Source organism: Ceratotherium simum, chromosome 22, assembly GCF_057802395.1.
Source record: "Ceratotherium simum simum isolate JZ-2026a chromosome 22, ASM5780239v1, whole genome shotgun sequence".
NCBI lineage: Eukaryota > Metazoa > Chordata > Mammalia > Perissodactyla > Rhinocerotidae > Ceratotherium > Ceratotherium simum.
Window position 1 is genome coordinate 20960052 of NC_141921.1, and position 24626 is coordinate 20984677.

The window sequence follows — 24626 nt, forward strand, 5'->3', positions numbered from 1 at the left end:
TCGATAGCCCAGACTGGCTCTCCTTTCGGTGCTCACTTTTCCTCGAGTCCCCGAGGCACTTCCGGTAGCCGCGGAACTTCAGTGCGGCCGGACGCACAGCGTGGGGACGCGGGCGCGCGAGGCGGCAGGAGTTGCTTCCGGCCGTGTCGGTGTTCTGAATAGAGGTCCGGGGGCCCAGGGAAGATGGAGACGATTCTCGAGCAGCAACGGCGATATCACGAAGAGAAGGAACGGCTCATGGACGTCATGGCGAAAGAGATGCTCACGAAGAAGTCCACGGTGAGTGGCGCCTGGGCGGGGGCTCCCTCTGAGGCCGGGCCCATCCCGGGTTGACCCTCTGACCCTCCCCGCGCCCCTCCCCGGCCCCTCCCCGAGCCCCCGCCGTGGTCCCCTCCTCCCGGGACCCAGCCCTCGGGCGGCCCTCCCTCCCCCAGCCCTCCGAGCAACGGCGCCGTGTCCCCGTTTGCCTCTGCAGCTCCGGGACCAGATCAATTCGGACCACCGCACCCGGGCCATGCAGGACGTGAGTACCCCGCCGACCGCGTCGGGCTGGGCGGGATGCGCGGGAAAGGCGGGGAGGCGGGTGCGGCCGCTCCGCGGGAGCCCTGGCCAGACGTAACCCAACTGGCCAGTCGCGGGTTGTCGGCCTGGAGATGTCCACGCGGCGGCCAGTCCCGAGGGTGCCTAACTGCTCTTCCTCGCGTCTCTGAACGGGCGACTCGTACTCTTCTCCGTTACTCGGAGGGACGCCCCTTCTTAAAGTATCCTGTGTCCCTTGGATGTGTAGAGAATAGTTATTAGAAGTCAGTGACTGGGGCCCAGAAAGTACTACCTCTTCTGCCCGGAAGAGAATGCTGTCCGTTAGTGTTTTCCTCCCAGAACACTGATTTGAAGTATTTTTGCCTACCAAACTGCTTTTACCTGGTAATAGTTCAATTTCTTACTTTTAGGAAACTGATAAATCAGAATGTTGGTACTTATTAAAGTTAAGTGAGAGGTAAATGGAGGTTTATATACTATGTTGTCTGCTCTTGTATATGTTTGAGATGTCTTTAGAAAGAAATAAAAGACCTCATCAGAGTTTCTGATTTGCAGGAGATAGTTAGTCTTACGAGCCCCTAGTTCCTTATCTAAATTCCCAAATCCAAAATACTCTGAAAACAAAGGGGGTTGTGAGGGAGTAATTACTTGGTGGCAGAATCTCACTTGATCTCATTTGGCAGCAAAACCTGACCTGAACAGATGAGAGGCTTTTGTGGTCTTTATCCCACTTAGTAAATATTAGGTGAGTTTCACTGCAGAACTATTAATATGTGTTCCAGATTCCACTAGGGATATTATATAATATATAGTACCTTTCTGAATTTAAAAATTCCAAATTCTGAAACAAATCTGGTCCCAAAAGTTTTGGAGAAGGGACTATGTACCTGTACCATCCTGAGTTTGAATCCAAAGGAAGTTTATTTAGCCTGTACGTTCCTCAATCAAACTTTTTGAAGTAGTGAAAATCATCTTCGACCACCCTTTTATCTTTGAGGGTCTTAGGTGGGAATTGCTATTTAGCAAAGGGTGACTCTCTTATATGGCTCTCTTTGATGACTCTTCTAGGGAAAGTTAATCATCAGTAACATGTAAATATAGGAACTCGATGCCACCCCTTAAATCATATCACTTAGGTAATCTTCAAATTGGCCTGTTTTAAAAACTAATCAGGAACCAGTGCTGTCTGTTAAAGGTACCAGAAAGCACAGGAACTCTTTTTTTTTTTTTTTTGAATATTTATTCTGGTTTTTTTCCCAAGAGTTTGCTTTTATTTATTTATTTATTTTTTTGTGAGGAAGATCAGCCCTGAGCTAACATCCATGCCAATCCTCCTGTCTTTTTTGCTGAGGAAGACTGGCCCTGGGCTAACATCTTCCTCTACTTTATATGGGATGCCGCCACAGCATAGCCTGACAAGCAGTGCGTCAGTGCGTGCCCCGTATCCAAACCCGGGCCACCAGCAGTGGAGCGCACGCACTTAACCTCCACGCCATGGGGCCGGCCCTCTGCATGGGAACTTTTAACACCACATTTCCCCAGGTTTCCCTGGCCTCTGACTAGAGAGTCCTTGTTGGTGGCTTAGCTCTGTGGTTGTACGGATTGCTTCATTCTGATGGGTTTCTGTTTGCCTTTCAGAGGTATATGGAAGTCAGTGGGAACCTGAGGGATTTGTATGATGATAAGGATGGGTAAGTGACAGTCACAGCCAATGCAGGAGTTAGTGCTTCTGAGGAGCCATGGTTAAAGGACTGACTTTGTGCTCTATGTTCTTTTGGATTTTTCCTGCAATTGCAGGTTACGAAAGGAGGAGCTCAATGCCATTTCAGGACCCAATGAATTTGCTGAATTCTATAATAGACTCAAGCAAATAAAGGAATTCCACCGGAAGCACCCAAATGAGGTATGGCCTCAGAAAGTGTTTTCTCCAAACCTGCCTGAATAGCATAGTAAAGGAAAATGGAGACGTGCTGCTCAGATGTCCCTTCAGAAATGAACTTGCCATTTAGCTGCAGGGAGCATCATTAGCTGACATCCTGCAGCTCCAGTGCGTTCATGATCCCCCTCCGCTTTAAGCCAAGGCCATTCTCTTCCTGGGCCACCCCCAGCCAGTGACTTGAGCACAGTGGGCGTACTATGGCCTGGCTGGTTCTGCCCAGTGCAAGACTCTTCTAGTGAGTAGTCTATTCCAGAGCTCCCCATTGGATTGGTCAAGATTTTGTCCTGTCTGCATCATGACCTAGGCTCTCCCTGCCCTATTTTCCTCTCTCCTTTTTATCTTTCATGAGTATTACCCTCCAATAAACTGCCTGTGAATGTAACTCTGTCTCGAAATCTGCTACCTAGAGGACCCAGTTAACACAAAGGGCTTAACTCACTTCCAGGGATCATTACACCTTCAAGACTCAGCCCAGAGGCCAACTCTTCCATGAAATATCTTTACTAGTCTACCCCTCCAAATTAAGCTTTCTTTTCTTCATGGTCCTCTTGTATTTTATGAGAGTGAATGTCTGCGCCACTATATTGTAAGATTATAAGGAGCAGGGATTATGTCTCAATTATCTAGAACTGATTAAGCATCTTGCACGGCTGACCAAAGGAATTCTAGGTGCAGGGGGAGAATTAGAGAGAGAGAGTCCACCATTACTCTGAGCTTTCATGACTGTGTAGCTGGGAAGTTCTTTGTTCCCTTCATAGAAACAGGAAAGAGGTAACCTGTTTGCAGTGGAAAATGAATTTTTATATATGTAGATTTTCAGGTGATGTTGTATCTAGGTAGAAGTGTCCCGTGAGCAGTTGAAGTTAGGTGACTGGGGCTCGGGCAAGAAGTAAAGACTTGTGATTTAGATTTGATAATTATCACATAGACTTGGTGGTTGAAGCCGTGAATCATGGTGTTCTGGGAGAGAGAGACACAGTGTAAAGGGAGACTGTCAGAGCTTCTCTGTGTGCCTTGGGGCACACTCACAATAAGGGACTTAACTGGAAAGACTTCCATTACAGAGGTCAAATGACAGCTCCAGGAAATGTCTTACTGAAGCTAAGTAAGAGACTTGCAGAAAGGGAGTCACTGGTATCAGCTGTTGATTGGTAACTGCCAGGATTGCTGCTTCCTTGAAGTAGTGGGAATGGAAATCTGGTCACAGGGGTAAAAGTGGGTAATAGAAATAGCAGTATGGAGTGTGGAGCATGTATTTGAAAGACTGGCAGAAATAAAGGAGAGACACGGGGATCGTAAGGAAGATAGGGAAGACATATGTATTTAAGGGAGCAGATGGAGAGAGGAAGAAACGGAAAATACCAGAAAGGAGAGGCTATTTATTGAAGTTAAGTGGAGGTAGATGAAGATACTCTTAACATGTACATGTGTCGTGTTCTTCCCCTCTCCCCTGCTTGGAGGGTAGAATGTGAGGTCTTTTGCTAACCAAGAGAGAAGACATGAGTACCATTCTGGTGTGTTAACCTTATTCCAGCTCTGGTAGAAAGGTGATGAAGAATAAATGGTTAAATAAATGATTTGAAGGATGCCCAAGATATACTAAGTGAAAAAGAAAAGTTTTATTATGTGAAAAATAATAATAACCTTGTACCCACTTGTATGTTCTTGTACAAATACATTTAAGTACTTAGAACAGTGGTTTCCAAATTTTGCTGCAAATTTGTATCACCTGGGGATCTTTATAAAAGGACTGATACCTGCCCCCTTCTAATTTAATTGGTATCAGGTACATCAGGATTTTTTAACTCTCTCCCAGGTGATTCTACTGTGTAGCACAGTTTGAGAATTGCTGGCATAAGAAAAGGATCTGTTAACGGTGGTTACCTATTTGCAAGAGAATTAATAAAGAGGGACTTTGATTTTTCATTTTGTTTTTTTGTGTTATTTGAGTTTTTGTGAGCATATGTTACTTTAGCAATTTTTAGTCACACAGTGCAGAAAAGGAAAAAAGCAAGGTAATTGGAGAACAGCAGTAGGCTCCTAATGAAAAATCAAGGCCAGGAGCTGGCCCGGTGGTGCAAGTGGTTGGGTGCGCGCACTCTGCTGCGGCGACCCGGGGTTTGCCGGTTCGGATCCCAGGTGCGCACCGACGCACCGCCTGGCAAGCCATGCTGTGGCAGCGTCCCATATGTGGACGGAAGTGGAGGAAGCGTCCCAGAAGTGGAGGAAGATATGCACAGATGTTAGCTCAGGGCCAGTCTTAGCAAAAAGAGGATTGGCAGATGTTAGCTCAGGGCCGATCTTCCTCACAAAAAAAAAAATCAAGAGCTGGGAGTCCAACTTTCTGTACAGCCCATTTCCGTGATCCTGCAACTTTTATGTTGAAAATGCACCTGAGCTTTTCTCTTTTCCATCAGATCTGTGTGCCAATGTCAGTGGAATTTGAGGAGCTACTAAAGGCTCGGGAGAATCCAAGTGAAGAGGCACAAAGTAAGTAGGGTTAACATTTCCATTCAGCGCCAGCAGAAGGACAGCTTGCTCAGATTGGCCCTCTGAGCCCTGGAAAACAGGGCTCCAGAGAAATTTATAGCCAAGTTCTCTCTTTGTTGGTTTCCGGGCTAGATTGACATCCTAAATTGGCCTAGGACAAAATATTTATTCAGTGCTAGCCCAGCTCAAATTCACTGGCCTGGAAAGCTGAGGTCTTTTCACTTTATGAGCATATGGAGAACATTTGGGTGAAGGGCTGCTTCATGAAACAAGGAACTAGCAGTCGATTTGAAAAGCCAAGTCCAAGAAATGGTCTTCAGTGTCGGAATCATTGATATCTCTGATTGCTTCAGATTTGGTGGAGTTTACAGATGAAGAGGGATATGGTCGTTACCTTGATCTCCACGACTGTTACCTCAAATATATTAACCTGAAGGCCTCAGAGGTAAGACCCAGGCGAGGAGAGAGTGGTTCTGATGCTAGGGCTGAGTTGGGACACTGGGCTGAGGCTGCTAGACGTGAAGCAGTTAGAGTGTCTTCCTTGTGTTTTGTAACTTACGTAAATATTAAAGAGGTGATGTGCTTTCTTGGAATGAAACTATTCAAAATGAAAGTCAGGTTTCTACAGTGAGTACAATAAGCATTATTTTATTAATAAATTTTATTTTATTAATACAACAAGCATGTTTTTCTTTTGTGAAACTAAAACTTAAAAAAAATCCTCACAAATACATCTCGACCTCCTGTGTTAGGCAAACATAGTACTAGGTACATGGAAGATACAAAAACATAATCTCTGCCAGCAAAGGTCTATTTAATGTCTTTCTTAAAAGACATTAAAAAATAACTGATCACAAGAGATGAGATTTAATGTGGCAGACACAGAAGGTCACAACCAAGTATATGATTAAGTTCCTCTTGGAGTTGTGAGGAAACGTCCCAGAAGGTCAGTGAGCAAACTTGAAGCTCCATGAGGGCAGGTCCCGTGTCTGTCTTGTTCTCGTCTGTCTCCATGTTCTTAGTCCAAAGATGCTCAGTAAGGGATTGAATGAGTGAACAGTTGGCAACTTCCAGGACTTTATTTTAGGATGTGCTGGGTGTCAGTCTTTAACCAAGTGCCTGGCATGCATAAGTGTTTGACAAATGTTTCTTTTAGTTTACTGTGTATTAACTTGATCTTCATTTTGCAGAGTTAATTATGTGTGATATTCTACTCAGTCCAGTGGAATTAACACCTCAGTTAGTATAGGAATTAAATGATGGAAAAGAAAAAGACAAGAATAAGCTGGGCCTTGTTAACTTTGTTAGGCAACACTCAATTTTGATCTCGTTTATTGGAAGTTACATTGTAACTTTGTGCAAGCACCTAACTGAATCTCTTGTCATTTCTTTTCTCTTTCCAGAAGCTGGATTATATCACATACCTGTCCATCTTTGACCAGTTATTTGACATTCCTAAAGAAAGGAAGAATGCGGAGTACAAGAGGTAGGCATTACTAGCTTCTAGGCCTCTATTGGATTTAATTAGAAGATTATTTAATGTGAAAGTTTGAGGGCAGGCAGAGTTCTGAATTTTGTAGCCTGAAAGTCATCTGTGAATGACTTCCAGGGTTATTGGAGGATAGGGGTTTTGAATGACGTGGTTTTAAAACATTTGTAATACTGTGGCTCTGGAAGAGTGTGTGTCTGTGGGCACATCTGCCAGCTTATACCCCTACTGTTGTTAATTTTGTCTTATTGTAGAACAATGTCTTTCATCCAGGGACCTCTATGTCTTTGGGAGTTTAATGGAAAGAAATTAAACTTTCTCAGATTGTGAGTGAAGTGAGGTACCTGGGTCTGATGTATAGAGGTTCAGTTTTGTTTGTGTTGTTATGCCCCTGGTTAGTGATCTGCACTCCTAACTTCCCTTGCCTTAATTTTCTTTTTACTTGAAATCTTTTATGTGTGAGTTAAGACTTCAGTATCCAAATATGTATCATGAAGATGAAAGAAGCTAGGAAAGGTCAGAATCAAGATGATATGTTAGGAAAAAGTCAATTGTAAGCTCATTTTAAAAAGTAGTATTACTATTTTTAAAAACTAGTATCACTAGAATTATATTTTATACGGCATAACAATATATTGAAAATAGAGGGGCCGGCCTTGTGGTGTAGCGGTTAAGTGCGTGCGCTCTGTTGCTGGTGGCCTGGGTTTGGATCCCGGGCGCACACCGACGCACCGCTTGTCAGGCCGTGCTGTGGCGGCGTCCCACATAAAGTAGAGGAAGATGGGCACGGATGTTAGCTCAGGGCCAGTCTTCCTCAGCAAAAAAAATGAGGAGGATTGGCATGGATGTTAGCTCAGGGCTGATCTTCCTCACACACACACACAAAATAGAAACCCTCTTTGCTTTTTCTGTATTACTTGTTCCTCTCTAGATACCTGGAGATGCTGCTCGAGTACCTTCAGGATTACACAGACAGAGTAAAGCCCCTCCAAGATCAGAATGAACTTTTTGGGAAGATTCAGAATGAGTTTGAGAAGAAGTGGGAGAATGGTACCTTTCCTGGGTGGCCGGTGAGCTTCAGTGGGGGTGTGGGTGGAGGACATGCCAGGGAATTGAACTATTTTGCTTTAATCTTGAGCCTTTCTTTTAGGGCATTAGATGCTGATCTCTTGGGATCAGTTGTGGCCATGAGGTGTTCTCTGCCAAGTATGCTAGGTTTTCTCTGTGTACTTTGGAAGGAGATTTGTCAGGGCCCACTTGCCGTTGGTGGAGCCCAGGATTTTCACCAACCATGTCATTACTGCTGTGCAGTTCCTGACCAAAAACTGATAAAATTATGTGCTAGAAATCTCTGCTATGAGATATGTTTTCACTCCTGGGGATAAACTTGAGTTTTCCTGAACTCTCAGGGAAAGAATGGACAATCTGCTTTTTTACTCTGCTCTTAGAATTTGATTCTTATTTATACATGTGTATAAGAAGGGGGCCAGGGGCTGGCCCCGTGGCTTAGAGATTAAGTGCATGCGCTCCGCTACTGGCGGCCTGGGGTTCGGATCCTGGATGCGCACCGACGCACCGCTTCTCCGGCCATACTGAGGCGGTGTCCCACATACGGCAACTAGAAGGATGTGCAGCTATGACATACACCTATCTACTGGGGCTTTGGGGAGAAAAAGGAGGAGGATTGGCAATAGCTGTTAGCTCAGGGCCGGTCTTCCTCAGCAAAAAGAGGAGGATTAGCACGGATGTTAGCTCAGGGCTGATCTTCCTCACAAAAGTAAATAAATAAATAAATAAATAAAAAGTTGTTAAAAAAAAAAAAAGGAAAGGGGCCAGCTGGCACCTGGTAGTTTAGATGGCTCCCTTGTCTTCGTTGTAAACCTACATCTTAATAAGCATCATGTTGTTCTTCTTGCCAGAAAGAGACAAGCAGTGCCCTGACCCATGCTGGAGCCCATCTTGACCTCTCTGCGTTCTCCTCCTGGGAGGTATGTTCTATTTAGCCATTGCACTTGTCTCGCCTGTACACTCCTCAGAGGGACCACTCGATCTTTGGTTTTTAATGCTCTGGACTTATGATAAGTCACCAATTCCTGGGACCAGGCGTCTACAAAGAATGTGGAAAGATGAAAAGAAAAAAAAATTATCCAACTATTTTGAAAACTGTAAAATAACTCTTACTATGTTAAGCTGTAGTAGAGGTAATGGAACACTACCAGTATGGTTAAGTATAAACTTGACCACAGAGTCAATCCTTTGGAGAGTGTGCTTACTGCTGGGAGATTGGCTGTGGAATGTGTGGTCTTGCCACAGCTTGAGGAACACCCACACATCAGGCCTGCAAAGACCTACGTTTGAGCATTTGTTGTTTCTCAGAATCTATTTATATAAAATGGTAACGTGTCTCTTTTTTATATAGGAGTTGGCCTCCCTGGGTCTGGACAGATTGAAATCTGCGCTCTTAGCTTTAGGCCTGAAGTGCGGCGGGTAAGAGACTGGTTTTTCTATCAGAACTGTCCCGTTGACTGTGTGTTTGTGCGGTCTTCTGAGTGGCTCTGATTCCATTCTTTCTGTCATCCCACAATGCAGAATTAAGCAAGCCTGTATGGTAGAGTAATCCTGAAATCCTTTGCTCCTCCTGTCTCCTTAGGACCCTAGAAGAGCGAGCCCAGAGGCTATTCAGCACCAAAGGAAAGTCCCTGGAGTCACTTGACACCTCCCTGTTTGCCAAAAATCCCAAGTCAAAGGGCACCAAGCGGTGAGTGGTTGAGGTGGCACCTCTGCTTACAGTTTTGAAATTTTATTCCCATGCAGAATGTTTACCATGACAGAGATTTTAAAGCCTGTTTTATCACCATTATTGGTCCATAGAGATCCGTCTGCTCTTTTTCTCTGCTAGTGGCAGAGTGCTGTCATTGTTACTATAAAGCAAGGACAAGCCATACTCGGGTGGTTGAGAGAGAGTGAAGTCTCTAATGTTGAAATTGTGCTCCCTATAGGTACCTTTTGTTACCTCAATACCTTTTGGAGGCTAAATAGGTTCAAAAAATATTTTTCTAAGTTTATTTTTGCTAATGACAGTTGAATTTATTCTTGAGCCCATGCCTGTATAGGGTATTTTTTTATATATGTTTTTTCTAATTCTCATAATAACCCTGAAAAGTAGTTGTTATCCTGATTTTTTGCAGATAAGGACTCAGAAAAGTTATGGACCGTGTTCATTATCTCAGAGTTAATAAGTAGCAGGGTCAGGATTTGGGCCGAAGTCTGCCTCTTCCGGAGCTCATCTCCTACACCACATTTCCTTTGTAGATTATAATGATGGAAATTTTAAATATCTTGCTATGTCTTTCACCTCCTAGAATGAGGTCAAAGAGGAAGCTTCCGTGCATTATAAGAAATAACAGTACTTCCGTCAGCAAGTCCTGAGCTGAGCAGAGCATTTGCTTTCACAGCACGATATTTCTCATGTGCTTGTGATTTTTAACACCCCCATGGAGTAAATATTCCCAGATATTGGAACAGGGCATTGGGTAAAAGACCCCTTGAGTGATACAGCTTGTTTCTTGTTCGCAGAGACACTGAGAGGAACAAAGACATTGCCTTCCTAGAAGCCCAGATCTACGAATACGTAGAGATTCTTGGGGTGAGTAACTGACTCAGCTCAGGGCTATAAATGCTACAAGGTATGGGAGTCAGAGAAATACAAACTTGTAGGATTTTTTTTTAGGATCGAAAGAGGAAGAGTAGGTGTTAAACTAGTTCAACAGAAAATAGGGTTCTCTGAGAGTATTTGGCCCTTCAGTGAGGTCCTGTTCTGTTCTTAATATCTGTTTTCAGGTGATATTCCCCAGGTTGCCCAATCCTGTGAGGCCAGGTAGAGAGAATAGACTCCTCTCATATAGTATTTAGAGTGGTGCAGGGTCTCTGCCTGAACTCCAGATATACCCAGGAGGCAACCTAAGAAGCAGACACTCAAAAGACAAGTAAGGGAAAGGCTAATCACAGCTTTTCAGGTATGACTTATTATGAAAAAATATTACTTAACATGTTCACAAAATTATGAGAACTTACTAGGGCTAGAATGTTAGTGGTACAAAGCTGGCTGTGAGCTGCTCCTGGAGTATTCTTTCAGGAAGGAGCTGAAGGGTGAGTTGGGAGGGAGAAAAGCCCTAGCCAGACTAGGGTGCTTATCTCAGAGAGAAGGTAGGGGGAAGAGTAGGGGGAAAATAGCTCTCTTTCAGGGAAGAGAAGGTGGGAGAAAGGGCAGCACTCCTGCCAAGAAGATGGCCAGTGTCTCTGGGAGTGCTGCAGTAGACCAGCCTTTCTAATAGGGTCTGCTTTGTGCCATTTCCAACTGCTCTCAGAGCCTTTCCCTTTACACATGCTCAGATGGTGTTTTGAGTGGGTGGCTCTGGCTCAGATAGCTTGTTTATGTATCTTTGTCAATTGCCATGGATGTTTTCATTCTGCCCTTGTTTGAGGGCCACGCATGTAATAGCTGTGAAACTAGAGCCACCTGTTGGTTCCTCTGTTACAACTGCTTTCAGTAAAAGGCTAGCCAGACATTGGACACTGGGGACACTGATATGCTTCACAATGAACTTGGGCTATGCTAGTGGGGGTAGCAATCTGAGTTACCAGTCCTCTGAAGATGACTGGAGGCTAATTTGTGCCCTGGACATATGATGTACCTAGTACTTTCTCCCTCCTTTGAGAGCATTTTGCTTTCCCTGCCAGGAGGTGGCACCCTTCTCTTTAGAATTCCAGCCAAAATAGTTTCCAGAAGTTGCTCTCATTATGTTCTGATATTGTTTTTACCATTATTTCACCATTTATTGATATTTGTCGGTTTCCAGACATTGTGCTAAATCTTTGGATATAGTAGTGAATATGACACAGCCTCTTGCCCTTGAAAAACCTACTCTGTGGTTGGGGGAGACAGACAGCTGCAGTGTAATGTGATCCAGGCCATGATACATTGAGATAGAGTTCTCTAAGTAGAAAGAGGGAGGAAGATGTTCTAGGTAGAGGAAATGGCAAGCAGGAAAGTAAAACATTGTGAAAGGAGATGAAATGTTCAGGAAATAATGAGAAATTCAGTGTGTGTGGAGTGTGCCTTGTGAGGGAGGGAGTGGTCAGAGAAAAATTTGGAGAGTTATGTTGGAATTGTGGACTTTGTCCTTAGTCCACAATAGTGGACTGTCACACTAAGTGTGACAGTCTGGCCTCAGATGAGTAATTTAGGCAAGTGACATAAAACCTTTGACTTTTGCCTTCAGGATCAGGGAGGGCCTGCTGATTAGGAGCTCTGATATGAAGGCAGGAATTTCCCTTTTTTCTACAAGAAAGAAAGCCTTATGCTTGGAAGTGAAGAGTCAGCAAGAGTTACGGGAAAACGGGAAATTTCCCTTCTTGTTGTGCACTGCTTCTCTCTTGACTTCCTTTTTCATTTCTGGACCTGACTTAGGAGCAGCGACATCTCACTCATGAAAATGTACAGCGCAAGCAGGCAAGGACAGGAGAAGAGCGAGAAGAGGAGGAGGAAGAGCAGATCAGTGAGAGTGAGAGTGAAGATGAAGAGAACGAGATCATCTACAACCCCAAAAACCTGCCCCTTGGCTGGGATGGCAAAGTCAGTCCCAGCATGACCATCTTTCTCCCCATTCCCCTGCTGGAAGCCGATGCAGACACTAGTCTAATGTTATCTGATTTCTTTTAGCCCATTCCCTACTGGTTGTATAAGCTTCATGGCCTGAATATCAACTACAACTGTGAGATTTGTGGAAACTACACCTACCGAGGTCCCAAGGCCTTCCAGCGGCACTTTGCTGTAAGGAGTTCAGAACCGTTTCTCCTGGAAATTGAAGTGTGAAACATGAGTCTTTTAGAGAAGAGGGTAGGAGGAGCCTGAAAGGACCCCTGGTGTCCAGAGCTTAAGAGAATCAGAGGAGTGGGTCTCAAGTCGAGCCTCTGGCATTTGGCCTCTGGCACTAGCCTTGAATCAACGCCTGAGAGGGTTTCTGAAGGCATTCTACCACTCTGCTGTTTGAGCCTCATTTCCATTTTCTCTTGTTCTTGTACTTCTCTTTTTGTCTTGGACCAATCTCTGGCTCCTTGGTCATTTCTCTACCCCATTGCTAGTACACAGGACCAAAGAAAGGGCTGCCCTCCTCCTTTGGGTCTTAAATGGGCCTTTGCCTCTTTGGGAAAAAGAAACTAAGGGGATAACATTTATCAAGCTATCCTTGAGTCTAGGCATTATCTGGGTGGTACTACAGTAAGTGGATTCACCCTTGTTTTATTTCTGCCTTCAGTTCCTAATACTTGGAAGGAAATTTTACGGAATGGGAAAGACTTGTTAGCCCAAGGGTGGAGAATTTATATGAAGAACTCTTGCCCTCTCTCAGACATATGTATTACTAACTGATACTGGCTCTTTTCTGCTGAGCCCCTAAGCAGTCTCTGAATCTTTCTCAACACTACCTCCAGTGAATTGGAGTTGGCATCCAGGATAAAGCCCATGCCATTTGCCATCCCTGAGCCAGAACTGTCATTGTGTCAGCATGTCTTCCTGCTTTCCTTCACATCCTTGCTTATACCTGATAAACAGTCTTCTCCTTTACTTACAGAGATCACCCTGACCTGCCATCAGTAATGCTTACTCACGCTGGGAGGTTGAGGGGGGGTTGCATGGGAGATGACTGGTTAGTTAGAATTGTGGTGTTTTGCTGTGGTCTTGACACAGAGGTTTTGTCTAGAAGACTACTGATCTAGAATCTAGGTTTTATAAACCAGCCCAGTGAGGCAAACAGTGCAATGCTGCTTGAAATAACTGCCTCTTGTCGGTCACAGCCAGCTGTTTACAAACATGAGCCACAAAAGTAGTGCTGCCTTTTGGTGGAGTCTTTCACAAAGGGCCAGGTTAGAGTTGATGAGGCGAGTAGAGTTAGTGCTCTGTGTCCAGTGCTTCCTGTTTCACGTTGTCCTTTTGTTTCTCTCCTCCCAGGAATGGCGCCATGCTCATGGCATGAGGTGTTTGGGCATCCCAAACACTGCGCACTTTGCTAATGTGACACAGATTGAAGATGCTGTCTCCTGTAAGTAAGCTTTATTTATTGTTCCCTCGGCCAGACCAAGTGGCCACTCCTGCAACTCACTGTCCCAGTACCCTGGTGGATGCAGGCCTAAGAGTAGCATTTGTGGATATGTAAAAGCTACTACAGTCATACAGTTTACTACATTTTTAGGGCGTGAGTTAGCAGTACTAATTGTTTCCCTCTTGAGAGGATCCCTATGCTGAGTCAAAACAAGGCTTTTAAATGAAGTCTGTGAACTCCCCCGTATGCAAGGTTTTGAGTGAGTGGGTGTACGTGTATTTTTCTGAATTGATTTTAATGTGTTGAGAACTGTAGATATGAAGGAAAAAATGGAAATGGTCTCAGTAAGCTTGTTTCTGAGGCAACAGGGCAGATACACAGAAACATGGCAGCAAAATACCTCTTGGGGAAAGAGCAAAGTGGGGTGCATGCCAGGGAGTAGTGTGCTGTTAAAGCACCCATGACCACAGTCAGGCCTCCTGTGTGCCTGGTGCTGGTCGCTTTTACTGCCGTGAGCATCTTCCTCACAGGCTTTCTGTTTCCTTTCTAGTTTCTCTCTTCTCTGTCCGGTTTTCACTTTCAGCTGGTTACACTGAGAGGAAAGGAATTTTGCTACTTGATTTTGTTAAATTTCAGGCACTCCCCCTCTCAGGTGTACATATCACACCACTCAGCTGCTTGATCAGCTGACTCTCGGCTCCCAACTCTAAAGAGCTCCCTGATCCTGACTTAGCCCGTGGATTCTGGGGACTCTTTCATTGAGTTGTTTGTGTGCCATCAGCTTTGGGGACTCCTTCTTGCTTTCTTGTCTGTTTTTATCCGTTTATGAGTCAGGATCATTCAGTTTTTCCAATCAGAATTATAATATGTGTCATAATCAGATTATCCAGTTAGCTTCTTTACCTTTTGTTTTTGCCCTTGACTTTTTTGGGAGGAAATTAGAATAGTAACGAAATTTCATAGAATCGCAGTGCTGTGTTTTGAATGCAGTCTCGTTTTTAGATGTATTTTCTAGCTGTGTACTACTTTTTTTTTTTTTTTTTTTAAGATTTTACTTATTTATTTTCTTTCTCCCCAAAGCCCCAGTAGATAGTTGTATGTCATAGCTGCACATCCTTCTGGTTGCTGTATGCGGGATGCGGCCTCAGTATGGCCGGAGAAGCGGTGCATCAGTGCGCGCCTGGGATCCAAACCTGGGCCGCCAGCGGCAGAGTGCGCACACTTAATCGCTAAGCCACGGGGCCGGCCCCCATAGCTGTGTACTACTAATAAATAGATCACAGTTCATTTTTTGTGTATTTTCTTATGTCCTGTGATTTGCCTGAGCTAATTTATTACTTCTGATACCTTGAAATTGATCTGTTTACATCATTTTAGGCTTACAATCATGCCAACTGCAAAAACAAAGGTGGTATTTTTATTAATTTTGTTCTGTGTTTTTATTTTTCTTCATGAATAGTTATCCTAAGCATCACCCCCAAGTCTTATGTTAAATAGAAGCAGGTGACAGATAGGTAATCCTTGCCTGGATGCTGTTTCTTTCTTTTTTTTTTTTTTGTGAGGAAGATCAGCCCTGAGCTAACATCCGTGCTCATCCTCCTCTTTTTGCTGAGGAGGACCAGCCCTGAGCTAACATCTATTGCCAATCCTCCTCCTTTTTTTTTCCCCCTCCAAAGCCCCAGCAGATAGCTGTGTGTCATAGTTGCACATCCTTCTAGTTGCTGTATGTGGGACACGGCCTCAGCATGGCCGGAGAAGCGGTGCGTCGGTGTGCGCCCAGGATCCGAACCCGGGCCACCAGTAGTGGAGTGTGCGCACTTAACTGCTAAGCCACGGGGCCGGCCCATAATTTAACACTTTTTTTTTTTTTTTTTTTTTAATCTTATTTATTTATTTTTTTCCCCCAAAGCCCCAGTAGATAGTTGTATGTCATAGCTGCACATCCTTCTAGTTGCTGTATGTGGGACACGGCCTCAGCATGGCCGGAGAAGTGGTGCGTCGGTGCGCACCCGGGATCCGAACCCAGGCCACCAGTAGTGGAGTGCACGCACTTAACCACTACGCCACGGGGCCGGCTCTTGAATGCTGTTTCTAAAGGGAACGATGCTTGTGCATCTATACTAATTTTAAGATTGGCTTGTGATTTTATCATCACATTCCAAAAAAGAAAGATTACAACATTTTTACCACTTTTTCTTTTATTAGGCATTGGGTAAAACACCGTTCCTGGATTATTTCATACTGGGTAGCAGATATTCTTTTAATGTAATTATTTATCCTGTTAGGATTTTGTTTAGAAGTTTTGTATTTATGTTCATAAATAAAAAATGTGCTTGTTTTCTTTTGAGACACTTATCAAGTTTAGGGATCAAAACCATATTTGTGGCATAAAAAAGATGGGATGACATGCTACACTCTCTTTTGTCATTTGAAACTGTTTACATTTAAATAGAGATTACTTCTTCATACAAAGTGACCACTTGGAGAAGATTCTTTAGTTAATAACCCATACAATTCCTTGATGTATTATGACAAAATAGGAAACCATGTGCTTTATTTCTCTTTTTTTTTTTTTTGTAATTTTTTATTTATTTTTATTTATTTATTTTTTTTGGTGAGGAAGATCAGCCCTGAGCTAACATCCATTGCCAATCTTCCTCTTTTCGTTGAGGAATATTAGCACTCAGCTAACATCTGTGCCCATCTTCCTCTACTTTGCATATGGGACGCCGCCACAGCATGGCTTGATGAGTGGTGTGTTGGTCGAAGTCTGGGATCCGAACCCGCGAACCCCAAGCCTTGGAAGCAGAGCTCATGAAGTTAACCGCTACACCACTGGGCTGGCTCCAAGTGCCTTATTTCTATTCTGAGTTTTATTTCCTTTTTCCTGTTAATGCTTTCTGATCTTGTTTCTTTATTCCTTTCTAAAGTCTTTAGACAAGAACTTTCTTCTCTTTGTTTCTTTATTCTTTCTAATACAGGCCTTTAGAACTAGATGTGATTCTGTTAGGAACCATTGGGAATATCCATTATTGACATGTTATATTTAAAGCTTTATTTATCAAAGGTATTGTTTATGACTTTTAAAAAATAATTCAGAAATTATTTAAAAGAGTACTTTTAATTCTAAGTGATTGAACACCTTTTAACTCTATTTTATTTATTCTTATTTTTCTTGGCCCATGCAGTAAGATTCAGAATTTCTGCCTTTAGAACATACTGTATCTTTGTGTCCAGGTCTACAGTCAGTGATTTGTTAGAGATTTCTGTACACCTGAAAAGAAGTGCTTCTCTCCACCTGTAGGCTGTTTAATCTTCTTGCAGTGTTCCAGTCCTTAATTTCATACTTATCCCTATTCATTTTGAATTCTGATAGGGACATGTTGACATTTCCAGTTATTAAATTTTGTCTCTTGCATTTCTGCCAATTTTGTATGTATTTTGTTTTGTGTTGTTTAAACCACATAATTAAATCAATATTGTAACCTTATTGATCACTCCCATTTTCTTTTTGAAATTCCCTTTATCTGATAACTTGTTTGTTCTGTTGTGATGGACTTGACCATTTCCCCAATTATCAAAATTTTGGCAGCAAATGTGGGCTATTTTTCACCCCTGTCATCGATACTCGTCATTGTATATGGGTATTAAGCCTTTTACACTCAGTGTATTAATGGATCTATATGTATTTAACTCCTTTGCTAGAAAAGTTATCTTGTTTTTTGTTAGATTCTCATTTACATGGATTATATAGGAGACTTGAATCTATTCCTTTTATTTGGATATTTTTCTAATATTTCTAACTTTAATATTTCAACTAATAGTTTATTTCTGCTAATTTCTGTTATTTATTATTATATATTTGGTTGAATTATTTACAGGAGGTAAATATCTTGATGGTCTGAAGCACTGTAAACTTTATACTTGTTTCTTACTCTCATAATGATTCAGTAGATTTTATTTTATGTCTTTAATCTTACCATGTCTGACAGGGTTCTTATCACCTTGCTTGTAAAAAGCGGCTTTTCTGCTTTCAGATTCCCATCATCTCTTGCCGTGATCTTTTACCCCAGGACTTTGTTGATGGGTTCTGTCAGGTTCTTTACATTTTGGTATGTTCTGCTTCAAGGGTAAAGTCGGTGCAAAACCACATTCCTAATATAGTTTCATGTGGTGGTTAGGAGTGCAGGCTCTGGAGAGGCAACCTGTTGGGGTTCAAATCATGGCTCCACCATTTATAGCTATGGGACCCTAGGCAAGTTACTTCTGTCAGTGCCTCAGTTGCCTTATCTATCAGTGTGGGTGGTAATTCTTGATCTACTTCCGAGTTGTCTCAAAGTGTAAATGAGATGATACAGGTGAAGTGCTACAGCCATGTCTGCCCCAGTGTAGAATGTCCTCAGTGAGTAAGCGTAAGCTGCTGTCTTCATCACCTTCACTTGTGGGCTCCTCTCCAGCGTCTGAGGAGTGAGATCCAGAGTCACCTTTATCTTTTCATTCGGAGTTTAATGTTAGTATTAGTAGCTGCCATTTATCAAATCCCTGCTTGTGCCAGGTAAATAGGAGATGTTTTACACTCATTTAATCTTCAGAACAACCAGTGAGGTAGTAGGGCACCCACACTTTCAGAAGAGGAAAGTTAGGTAACTTTTTCAAGGTCACACAGCTTGTAAGTAGAAAAAAGCCAGGGATCAAACCTGTGTCTGTCTTGTAACAGTTTTTTCTCTTTCCATAATGCTATATTGCCTTCTTTTAAATCACCCTCATCAAGCAGATTTTTCTAAGAGTTGATTATTAAGGGTTATTCCAGAAAGAAACTTCATGCATTCTCTCAGTAGCCATGCAGAGATTTTTAGGTAATTTTTATTTATTTCTAGAATATTGGTGGCAGGCTCATGATTCTGTTACTCATATTATTTTCAGAATTTATCTCCTTACTCAGATGGCTAGGTTAATCAGTTTCTGTCATATGCATGTTTTTGTTATTGCAACTTCTTTGATGTATTATTTCCCTCCGTCATGACTTCCCTTAATATTTTTAGGTTCTCTATGTAACATTTAGTTTTACTTCTATCTCAATATCACTTTCTTTTTTCATTTTTTTATCCACCCTCAATGACCTTTCATAGGTTTACTACAAATTTATCATCACCTCCCCCCTCCCCTTGGTTTTTCCAGGCATTATTCCTCCTTTTAAGTATCTTAGATTCACTCTCTGGCTTCCTTTCAGACTTCAGTAACAGGTAGAGATACATATTGACTCCTACATGATCGTGACAGCTTTATCTCAGGTGTCTCACTGATAGTAAACATCAATTAGTTATTGAATTGAAGTTAATTCTATTATTCTGTACAGTTTCTGCAACTTTTCTTCATTTCCTGTGTAATTCCTTTTTATTAAACCTAGATTGTACTTTTTTTTTTAAGCACTCAAAGTAGACACCTTAGGGATTTTCATTTATAAGGAAGAGAGCCTATTAAAATTAACTCCATGCCCTCCATCCTGTTCGCAAGAGTATGCTTATCCAGCTGTGCTTCTCTCTGTACATATGCCTTCTCCACTTGCTTGTGTCTTCTCGTTTTTTTCTGAGGAAGTTTAGCCCTGAGCTAACATCTCTGCCAATCTTCCTCTACTTTATATGTGGGTCACCGCCACAGTGTGCCTGACAAGTGGTGTAGGTCTGAGCCCAGGATCTGAACCTGTGAACCCAGGCCGCCTAAGCATAATGCGCCAAATTTAACTACTGTGCCACGGGGCCAGCCCCTGTGTCTTCTGTTTTAACCTTAGCTCACAACAACGGCAACTCTAGCCTTTGCTCTATGTGACTTTTTCAGTTTTTAGAGCCTGCCGTCATCCAGCGCATTCAGTCTCAGTGTCCCAATTTCTAATACCTGAGAAAAACAATAGGTAGGCGCAACTGGATCAGATCCCATCTGTGGTCCAAACAGCTCTTTCTGCAGTAGCTGGTGGCAAAAGTAGTTACTTGTTAGATCAAACTGCTCCTTCTAGAACACGTCTCTCCCTAATAAGGGAGAGGGCAGGGAAATAACCATTGGCACAGCCGGAACACTGAATTTACTTGTCTTGGTTTTAGATCATTCTGTTGAAGTTTTTCTTTTGGAGTTTTTAGTCAGGAGGGAGGGATTCAGTACTATCATTTAAGTTAGAGTATAATTTTTTTTTTTTTTTTTTTACGTAAATGAAGGATTTCACTTTTAAATTTATTATGGCAATTATTCCATTGTTCCAGACTTAGGTTTTTTTTAAAAAGTTGAACAAAAGACAGCTAAGAAAGAGCCCTGTGGAATTGCCACCAGAGATCCCCATTTAGGTGGTAGGTTACAATTGACTAATAGTCAGTAGGTATAAATCTACCTAACTAGAACTAATAGCATCAAGTTCACCATCTTGTTTATAATAGCATTTAAGAGATTTAAGTGTTCCAGTAAACTGTAGGGACATTGCCTATGAGAGCAGTTGCTTTGCTAAAATCCTGATGTCCTGTGTCTATGGCTTTTTATCGGGTCAGCTATCCATCAAAAACAGGAAATTCAATTAGTTTGCTTCACTTATTCTTAGTGAACTCACGCTGGCACCCAGAGGTGATCCCATTCTTTTCTAATTGTTTTCAGATCCCTCTGAACAGTTAACTTCTCCCTTACTGCTCCACAGTCTCCTACATCCATTTTTTTCTTTAAGAAAATCGTGACAGCATTCAAGTCTCCAGTGGTTTAGTACCACTATGGGTTGGATTCCTGAATGGCCTGGACAAAGAATATGACAGAACCCTGCCCTGGCACGTAGTAGCACATGATAAATTCTCCCTTCCTTCGTGATGTGCATATTATCTGGGCCTGAAGACTTCAGCTAATTTAAAGCAATTAGCAAGGAAGGAAAAGATGATTAGTTGGGCATCTATACGCCAGGCACAGAGCTAAGCACTTTTTCATATATTGTCTCATTTACTATTTCTTCCCCCATCTTAGACTTCAGCTTTCTCTATATGGTATTTCTTCTAGTCTTGTCAAATTTAGAGATTGTTCTGCTTGATGAGAAATGTAGAAGCATATAGGAATCAAGTAGTTGTGCCTTCTCACCATCATCTATTAATATTTTGTCATCTTTGTGTCAGCAGACCTGTCCTGTCTGTTGCACGTAGCTCTTTGTTCTGAGAGTGCACCTTCCTGACACCATTCTTACAGATTTAAATCGTTCTTTCCCTGGTTTTGTATCTGGCCTGTCTTGTGTACGTGTCTGATCTCTCCTGAAGATGTGGTGTCTGTAGATGTCTTCCCCTTTTCATCTTCATTGGGATAATTTGTTATTGAACTGTCAGGATTCTTATTTTAATGTCGCCAGTGTTTGTTGAGCCATCTTACCTTTAGACTCTTTGGCCATGACGTTTCACCTGTTTTTTTCTCTGAAGTTTTTGAAATATGTGCACCAGACTTTAAGCAAATGTATTTGATAATGTCTAGTGTGCTCCTTCTCTTTTGTAATGAACTTTAAGATAATAAGGTCACTTTCTCCCATAATTCCCATAGGTTGTACCACATTAACTTCTTTTTTCAGGAGTATCAGTTCTCTGTTCTCAGAGGTCTTTGATTATATTTGATCCACCTTTTCTTTCACAGCAAAGCAAAGATTATGGTAAATTTTGCAGTGGAAGGGGTTTTGTCTATATGTGGTCCAGAACTGAAATTCCAGTTTGGGGCAGGCAAAAGTCTCAAGGGCAGGGTCATCCAGGGGGATCCTATTAGGTGTGATGTAACACCATCTAGCCAGTGGATAATCAGTCAATCCTGATTGCTGCTCATTTCTCATCCTGCAGTGTGGGCTAAGCTGAAACTGCAGAAGGCATCAGAACGATGGCAGCCTGACACTGAGGTAGGTGCTAACGTAGTGTTGGGGATAGCGACAAGTGACAGAGCTCCCTCACCATGTAGAAGGGAGGTGAAAGATGGTTCCTGGTTCACTGTACAGTCATGTGCCACATGATGACGTTTCAGTCAACAACAAACCACATATATGACGGTGGTCCCATAAGATTAGTACCATAGAGCCTAGGTGTGTAGTAGACTATACCATCTAGGTTTGTTGGGGTACGCTCTGTGATGTTTGCACAATGGCAGAATTGCCTAATGACACATTTCTCAGAATATATCCCAGTCGTTAAGTGACCCATGATCATAGTGGCGGATATAATGTAACAATATCTATAAATTGGCTCTTGACATGTAAGCCTAACTTATTTATGATATTAAGTGTGTCAGACTTTGTGTCTTAAGACAGGTTATATTCTCCCATTGAAATTTTGAAGTGGCAAGCAGGAGTGCCCAGTGTCTTGTTCTGCCATGAGGATTCATAAGCTAAGAAGTTGAGAATCCGTATCACATGTTAGATCTCCTTTGAGGAGATCATCTAATGAGAGATGATCCTCTCGTGGAATGGGGAGGCATCCTTGTTGGTCTTGAGATAGTCATCCCAAATAGCAGATTTCAGAGATGACAAATGACATGTATGTGAGGTGTGGTGGCAACTCCCTTTCCTTTAAGTCATTGGTTTTCAATATTCCTTTTTTAGCAGCAAAGTCCTTTTTAAACTGTAATGTAGAACTCCAGTAAATAAAATAAAATAAAGCAGAATTGCTCTAAAGTGGGAGGCTCAGCCTTCTTGGCCTCCCTTTCAACCCCTGCAGAATCCTAGGTTTTCTTGGGAACCGTTTGAAAACTGTTCTATTAGATCAACCTTTCTCAACCAGGGTTCCTCATCTTAAACACAGAAAGTGATTTGAATGAACTGTTTTCTCAGATATCCCGAGGATGGGTCATAACGTACCATCCTCGATGCCTAGGAGAGAAGTTAGTTCATTACACACAGTGGGTGCCTTAGGGCAGTAGGGTTTCATTCTCTTGCAGAACCCCAGTTGAGAAAGGTTGTCTTAGATGAATGCCATGGAATCAAACCAGGGTGAGTTCAGGTTGGTTCCAAACATTTCTCCCAGGAGGCCTGGCTAACAGTGTGCCCCTTCCCTTTTAGGAAGAGTATGAAGACTCCAGTGGGAATGTTGTGAATAAGAAGACATATGAGGATCTGAAAAGACAAGGACTGCTCTAGTGTTCAGGGATGTATCTCAGCTTTGGGGCTTGCCCAGGCTTCCCTAAGATCTGCTTTTTCTATTTCTCCCGACCAAATGCTCCTAAAGACTCTTTGCTACTTAGTCTTCTGGTCTAGCCTGCATCTTGTAGAAACAAGGCATGCTGGCAGATTGCAGGGTTGAGATGTGTTTTATCTTTGTTTTATATTAAAAAAGATTCTGTCGGAAAATAAAACCAGCCCTTGTTCTGAATGTGTCTTGTTCTAAAGCCCAGGATTATGGACTCACTCAATCCTTCAGTTCTTAACACTTCCCTGCCTCTTTCTCCTCAACCTCAGTGGCAACTGAGGTTTAATCAGCACCTGTTATGTTACATATTATGTTAGGTAAATCTCACCTAACCTCTTTCCCCACCCCCATTTACTGCCATTTCCCCAAATGAGCATCACCCCAGGTGATGCTTAGTTGAGTCAGCCGTTCATGCACATACTAGGGAAAGATGGGGAGGGTGAGCTAGGACCTCTGCTAAGGACAAAATTGTGGCACCAAGGTTTGCCTTTTTTATTTGCATAAAGAAAGGAGTTGAGCTGTTTTGGAATGGGCCTGCAGCCCTGGCCCTTCCCCAGGCCTCAGCAGCCTGGCATACAATGGAGCTAGGACCAGCAGTGACTTCATCTGCTTGCTAGTTCAGAACGAGAGTCTTTGGCGATCCGGTCTGCCTATTTCTTCTACGACATGCCCGCTTAACTGAGAAACGGCTAATATTCTTGTGTTTTCCAAGCCCAGGTAGCCAAGATTTGGGTAGAGTTGAGCAGCTGCCCCAGGATCTGAATCTGGTACCCCAAATGGAAGAAGCTAAGGGAGCCAAGGAGGCATTGATCTGCCCACAGGCACAGTCAGCTGAAGGCCAGGGCTGTTCCAGAATAGAGTTTCTCCAGAGGCCTCCTTTGCCCCTCGGCACTCACACCTTCAGTTTGTTGTTTTGTAATGTATCTATTTGTAAAAATCCCAACTCCGGACCTGGCCCTCCCCCTCACACTTACCTGTTGCCCTAGTCATCTCCATGGCAGTAGGGTTTCGCCACCCCTATCCCCATGGCACTTCACTCTGGGTTGGTATTTTCCTTCCTCGTTCAATCCATCCATTGGGCAACGCCTCACATGTTCGTTTGTGCTTTGGCTCCTCCAGTTACTTAAAACTGCAATTGGACAACCTCTGCAGAGCCTGCGCTTCTGAAGCAGTGAATGGATAATTAAACCTAATTGAGCCAACTAGAAACACCAATTACTGAAAACCAGCCCAAGGTGCAAGGAGACCACCGTTTGGGAAGAGAGTTAAAGCCTTGGAAGTGGGAAATGGAGGGAGACGTCCCTCTGGCCTTCCTGTTGGAGCATTAGCAGCATCGAGGCACCTAAGGAGTGCACCTGCTGCTTTCCAGCTGTCACATTGCTCAGAGCCGCCTCTTTAGAACTGGGTGCCTGGCTGCAGGGTGAATGCAGTATCCCAAGAACCTGTTTCTCTTTTTTACAGTGTGGAGGGGAGGTGGGACCAGGTTCTGAGGAGTCCTGCCATCACCGTTGTGCAGGTAACTGCAGCCATCCTGTGAACTGTGCATCAGAGCAGCCTTGGAGGAAACCTGGGGCTTCCCTATTTCAGCAAAGGATTCTTTTCATTTGTTACATTCATCCAAATATTTTTTCAGTGCCTTTCATGTGCCAGGCACAGCTAGGTATGCAAACCTTGAGAATTAGGTGGAGGTGAGATGGTGGGAGCAGAACCAGAGGTAAAGAGAATCAGTAACAGCCTCCCGGGCAAGCAGGAAGAGCCGCACGGCCCGCTCCACCCAGCCCCGAGAGGCACAGAGCTATTAGGGAGGTGCAGGCAAGCTCGCATCAGAAGTGCTTCTCCCCAGAGGTTGCTCCTTCAAATCTGGACTTTAGGGGGTCTGCTACAGGGAAAACAGGATGTCA

At 43.1% G+C, this 24626-nt stretch overlaps 1 protein-coding gene across 1 annotated transcript; it reads left to right on the forward strand.

Moving 5' to 3' along the window:
- The first annotated feature begins 113 nt into the window (after positions 1-113).
- On the forward strand, positions 114-22908 carry SF3A3 (splicing factor 3a subunit 3). Its single transcript, XM_004425980.3, has 17 exons — positions 114-279; positions 476-523; positions 2179-2231; positions 2338-2443; positions 4897-4969; positions 5323-5414; positions 6373-6455; positions 7390-7528; positions 8378-8446; positions 8878-8945; positions 9109-9216; positions 10035-10104; positions 11929-12093; positions 12181-12291; positions 13468-13558; positions 21391-21446; positions 22599-22908. Exons 1-17 carry the CDS (start codon positions 184-186, stop codon positions 22674-22676), a joined length of 1506 nt encoding a protein of 501 aa, XP_004426037.1. The 5' UTR covers positions 114-183; the 3' UTR covers positions 22677-22908.
- The last annotated feature ends 1718 nt before the right edge of the window (positions 22909-24626 follow it).